The sequence below is a fragment of the Elephantulus edwardii genome, unplaced genomic scaffold (genome assembly GCF_000299155.1).
Source record: "Elephantulus edwardii isolate Elephantulus edwardi_28Jun2011 unplaced genomic scaffold, EleEdw1.0 scaffold00036, whole genome shotgun sequence".
Classification (NCBI taxonomy): Eukaryota; Metazoa; Chordata; class Mammalia; order Macroscelidea; family Macroscelididae; genus Elephantulus; species Elephantulus edwardii.
This window is the reverse complement of record NW_006399786.1, coordinates 9,423,279-9,429,283: the sequence shown is the minus strand read 5'-3', so window position 1 is coordinate 9,429,283 and position 6,005 is coordinate 9,423,279. Positions and strand designations below refer to the sequence as shown.

The 6,005-nt window shown below is 40.9% G+C and overlaps 1 protein-coding gene across 2 annotated transcripts in view; it reads left to right on the top strand.

Moving 5' to 3' along the window:
- Nucleotides 1–4,027, top strand: part of LECT1 (leukocyte cell derived chemotaxin 1) — a 51,857-nt gene extending 47,830 nt beyond the window's left edge. The window contains exon 7 of one of the 2 annotated variants that reach the window (XM_006884573.1): nt 3,815–4,027. In XM_006884573.1, the coding sequence (XP_006884635.1) occupies nt 3,815–4,027 (213 nt within the window). Of the gene's footprint in view, nt 1–3,811 lie in introns of both variants that reach the window. The other variant, XM_006884572.1, reaches the window with a different exon arrangement.
- The last annotated feature ends 1,978 nt before the right edge of the window (nt 4,028–6,005 follow it).

The window sequence follows — 6,005 nt, the reverse complement described above, 5'->3', positions numbered from 1 at the left end:
GAATGAATGGAAATCCAAAGTCTCTGTAAATTTTCATTAAAATTAATAATAAAAAAATAACCAAAAAAAGTATACAGTAAAAAGATGAGCTTCCCTCTCACTCCCAGCACCCTTCCCAGAGCCATCTAGTCAGTAACTTCTTTGCACAAGTCAATACACATGTATTACATGTATCATTTTTAAAAGCACAAGAGAGCATACAGAACTTCTATGCCTTGCTTTCTTTCCTATGTACTACAGTGTTCTGGGGAGTGTTCCAGATCACCCACACAGATCCCCTTGATTCATTATACTGACTACACAGCATTTCATTGTCTAGCTCAAACTCCATAGCAGTTGAGTTAGAACCACCTCATAGCTGACACTTCAGTGGGGTTTTGGAGGCATTAACTCTCAAAGGAGATCACCATCTTCTTCCCTCAGGACTGCGGGTGGATTCAGACCAGCAGAGGTACTGACTTTCCGTTAGCAGCGAAATGGCCTATGGACTATGCTGTAATATAAAAAAATTAATTCTGCTCCAGTGAACTTGTTTCCTTTTCTTTAGAACTGCCATTTATAGGATACCACTTTGTACATTTCTCATTGAATTATAAGAAGGAAGGAATAAATGTCTTGTACATGAAGTTCTTAGCACTGGGCCTGAAACATAGTAAGCACACACAATCTTAGCTGCTGCTGGTTTTTTTTATGCTTCGTGTACATATGTGGGAGCATAATCTTAGGCTAAATATTGAAGTATGCATGTGCTGAGTCAATGTAGATGGAGATTTTATATTTTCCTGGAGGATGTTAAATTGCCTTCTGAGGAATTAACAGGTCCACACCTGCAAATAGTAATGACTCATTTATTATCAAACTTGATCTTTCCCAGTCTCCTGGGTGTAAAATTCTATCTCCCGGTTGTTTTATCGTGCTTGTCTTTAATTATGTGTATGGCTGGGCATCTTTCCCTGTTCTGGAAAGCCATTTGTATTTTTTCCCCCATGTAGCTGTTCAATCCTACATCATTCGTCATGTTTTGCAAATATATTTTCTAGTTTGCTTTAGACTAATATATTGTAGAAAGATTTAGGGCAAAAAAGCATTTTCTAAATAACCCAACGCTTATCAGAAAATGCAAGACACCACAGTACTTCATTCCCTAAGCACAGAGAATAAAATAAATAAATAAACATCTGAATGGGCAAATGGAAATTTTTAATATAGCTTATTCCCAGGTGACTAGGCTGACTAAACCTAGTTCAAGGGAAAAGGTCATCAGCGCTTTGCAGAAAGGCAAGATAGGACTCTGCCCCTGCTTCCAGGCATGGGCGACCATATAGCATGAGAAATTCCCCCTATGTGCATTTAGTCCGTGTCCCCTCCATGATCAAGCTCTTTATACACTCCAGGAGGAGACATCCTAGAACCACTAGAGGGTGCCTCCCAGTGTTTTCCTTCGAATGCATCCTTGTCATGAAATGACAAAATGCCTCCACCAAGACCTAACTCATCATCTCACAGAAATCAGCTGTAATTAATGCAGTTACTAGTTTTTGCTTTCTCAGATTAATGCAATTCCAGAGGAAAAAAGGAGAAATGGAAAGAATTTAAATCAAATAGAATAGTGTAAGAGACTAAAACAGTTAAGTGACATTCTGGCAATGGGGGTGGGGCGGGGGGGGTGGGACATTTGAACATAGGATGTATCAGATAGCATTAACCCACTGCTTGTCAGGCTGATTCCAGGTCACGGTGACCCTCTGTTAGTGTCCTCAGACTGCAGAACATTCTCTTGAGGGGCTGCTCAAAGCATCAGCTTTTTGTTTAGCATTCCAGTACTTAACACACTACACGACTAGGGTTCTTTATCAGGTGGCTTTCGAGAACTGACCATTCTGTGGGAGTGTAGATGTAGGAACATTCCATTTTAGAGAGGTAAACAGATTCATCCTGGAGAGGGTTAAACTGGGCAGCTCCTTGGAGGGAAGGATTCTGAGTCTCCATCTAACATACTTTGGACATGTTGTAAGAAGGGACCAGTCCTTGGAGAGGGACATCATGCTTCATAGGGTGGAGGGACAGTGCAGGAGGGGAAGACCCTCGATGAGGTGGATTGACTCAGTGACTGGGGTGATTAGGATGGGTGTATCGGAGACAGTGAGATTGGAATAGGACAGAGCAGAGTTTAGGCCTGTTGTACACAGGGTCACTATGAGTCACAAGCGACTCGACGGCACATAACAACATATTTTAATATGCCTTCAAAGCCTCCTAAAATTAACTTTAGAATTGAAATACTGAGGGGGAACAAAGGAAGGTTGGTTAACAATAGCAGTCTATAGGTTTATCTATATTTGTTGTATAATTTACAGCTTCAGTATGTTCAGAGTTCATGATAAAATGTTCCCTATTCCAGTTAAGAGCTTTGCGGTTCTGTTTTGGCAGACTGTTGAAGACGTTCCACTGTTGAGACTCTGGGTGGTATAGTTTTTCACTTGGCTACCAACCGAAAGGCTGATGATCAGAACCCATTCCCAGGGCCCGCAGAAGCAAGGCCTGGAGCTCAGCTTCTATAGAGATTACAGTCGCTAGAACTTCACGGAATTCGGTCTGTTTCATCCATGGGGTTGCTGTTAATCAGAATCTATTTAAATGCATCAGGACTAGGGGTTTTGTTTAGTTCTCTATCCCTTCAAACTCAGGAAAAGGACTTAAATCAGTGCAAGATTTCTATTAAAGATAAGGGATTCCCAGCAATGTGATTCAACACCTTAATAAAGAGGTATATAATATATACCCCTAGAAATATTTGAAAAGAAAAACCAAGCATACAAAGTGGGCAACAGGAAAATTCCTTCCAGCCCTGTGAGTTCCTGGGTAGTGGGCAAATTCCTTCTCCAGCAATAAAATCAGGAGATTGTTGTGATTATTACTTTATTAACCTTTCTATTTATGAAACTGTAAATACAGCCATATGATCTAGACGGGTAAAGTATAAGGTCTTGAATTCTTATTTTTATGGTCCCCTGTCCTCAGTGTATTGCACCTGTATGTCCCTGTGGAAATAACATCCCATTCTAGTGCAGACAAGAGAAATGAAATGTCTTGACAGTGTTCTCAGGGTCAATACAACTGGAATTGAAATGTGTTGTTAGGCCAGATCAATGAGTTTTAAATAGGCTTCTGCTTCCAAGAACCCTAGAAGTCATTTTTAGATGGTACCAAATTTCCATGGACTGAAAATTAGCAGTAGCAGAAATTATGCTTTTGAATCATCACACTGCCTTTTTGTTTTGCTATTTAAAACAACATGAATCACTACTGAGAGGTAGCCAAGGCTCATTAAAGGCACGAAACAACCTCGGGTTATTTAAACAGACACTTCTGGCTAGTGACAGATTAGGCAGGGAAAGTTTCTTGGAATAATTTTGAACAAAGACAGTTTACAAAACTAAAAACTACTCATCAGGTTATGCCAATATCCTGTAGCAGTACAGTTTAGGGGTGGGGGTGTGTTTTACACATACCGTCAAATCGGATCTGACTGGTACAGGAGATTGCCCCTCTCCACCAAAGCATCTAGGGGATTCGAACTGCGTGTCTCTGGGATTGCAGTGCAGCTTCGTTCAGATCCGAGTGGTACAGGAGGAGATTGCCCCTCCTTCTCCACCAGATCATCTGTGGATTCCTCTGGGATTGCAGTGCAGTTTCTTGCCACTAGGCCACCAGAGCTCCCTTACAGTTTAGGATCTTATTTAAAATGATTCTACATACCATTGAGACTTCCTACTAGGAAACTTACCTAAAGAATTCTTTCCTTTCCCAGCAGCAGGAAGGTGAGAGCATGACATTTGACCCTCGACTGGACCATGAAGGTATCTGCTGTATCGAATGCAGGCGGAGCTACACGCACTGCCAGAGGATCTGTGAGCCCCTGGGGGGCTTTCAGCCATGGCCGTATAATTATCAGGGCTGCCGCTCAGCCTGCAGAGTTGTCATGCCGTGCAGCTGGTGGGTGGCCCGCATCCTGGGCATGGTGTGAAACCACTTCACGTACCGGGGCTGTGGAGGAAAAATTAACTCGAGACACCCAGAGAAGCACGAGGCACCTTGATGCTGAAGGACCACCAAGTATTTTGCTGTCTGAGGGGAAATTATTCCCTCCGATTAAAAAGTACTTGTCAATTTCTTTGACTTTTCTCCCGTTATCTGCAAATGTACTGAAAAGGTAGTTTAAGCCTAATCCTTTTATTACTGTTTTTTAAAATCATGCTTTGCTTTCTAATGTCTTCTTGTAAGCTTTCCCGAGCTATCTGAAATAAACATGAAAAATTTATAATTAGTGAAGGATCTCAATTGTATGCATAAATTCTTTTTAATGGAGTCACTGAAAGATCTGTTCTGTGTTGTTACTAAGTACATAATTCCTCAATTTTTGTTTTTAGGCAGCTTTATTTGGGGAAAAAAGGAAGATATTGCTGAAGCAGTCAGTGGGGGAACGCTATCACAATAGGATGAACACACCACCAATTTAAGGAGAAAGCTTGTTAAAAATGAACATCTGTTTTCTTTTGCTTCTCTCCTTCATAATCATTAACCTTCCAAGACTTATTCTGTGTTTAAATAATTTCTTAGCTTTTTATGTTGTGTGCTGTTGAGTAGGAATTGATTCATAGCTGACCCTCCAGAACGCTTTCAGAAGTTGTAAATCACTTGGGAAGAAATTGCTCAACTTTCTCCTATGAAGCCACCAGTAGATTTGAACCATATGCCTTTGGGTTGGCAAGGCACCTCCTTACTGCTAGGTCACCAGAGGTCCCTTTTATATTTAAGCTCTTATACCATACTTGTCCTCTTGTGATTTATATCATACAGCACAGTATGTTCTAGTCCCATCCATGTTCTGCAGTATTTCACAAATTCTTCCTCATTTTTGAATGATGCATAATACTCCGTTATGGGAAATGTTCTTAACCCTATTGTCCTTCCCCTGCAAATGTGCCCTTGGGGTGGCCATACAAAAACACAAACCAAGGCTTCAAAGAAGTCTCATTGCTGCTGATAAAGCAAAAGCTCAATTTTTGAAATCCGGGTGCTTCGGGACACTAGCCAGAATGAGGGGAAACTGCAGGTCAAAGTGCAGGAATTAAACATTTGAAAGAGGTAAACCAACCCCATTTTAAAGTCCAATGCCAGGACTCTGGAGAGCCATACACATTCAAAGTGGTGCAATCTGGCACCATCTGAGCTGGGAATAGCTATCCTTTACTCAGTTGGTCAAGAGGTTTGGTTGCTATGCAACATGCACACTGCTCATTTTCTAAGAAGCAAATTAGTTCTTAGTGGGGCTCTGACCCTCTGAGTCAGTTCCAGACTACAGTAACAGGACAGGTGGGAGCCCTCTATCAGCCATGACTAAACTAGGCTCAACTGGCTGGAAGCACTGAAACAAGAAGGAATATGATGGAATCTACTTGAAAGAAAGCAATGTTAAATTTCAATTATGATAGCACATAGGAAGTCCTTTCTACTATGTACTGCCATGTGATTAGTAAGTGCCTGCCCTCTGCTAAGAGTCACCTCCAGCAAGAGAGTTGTAGGATAAAAGAGAAAAACGGAGTCAAAGATAAATTAGACTTGTGGTAAGGAGGATGACTTTATTGACATTCTGAAAGGCAGTTCTTTACTCTCTTCAATCTGTTTTCAATAAGTGGTCACTGGGCATGAAGAAGTGCAATGATTTCTATTCCTATAGTACAAATCAGGCTGCTGATGGAGTGCAATTACCAATCAATTAATCTCCCAGTAATGGGGATGGCAGGGATGCATGGCAAGCAGAACTGAGGTGGAATGGTTTTTGTGTAATGATACACACTGTGTCTTTAAAAACTGGAACATTAGCAAGAGTAAATGTTCCCTGGTTTTGACATTTTACTTTCAAACCGCAGTTTCTTAAAGAACTTATCTAAGGGGAAAAAACTTTTTTTTTCTATAATTATATTTTGTTTTCATAAACATTT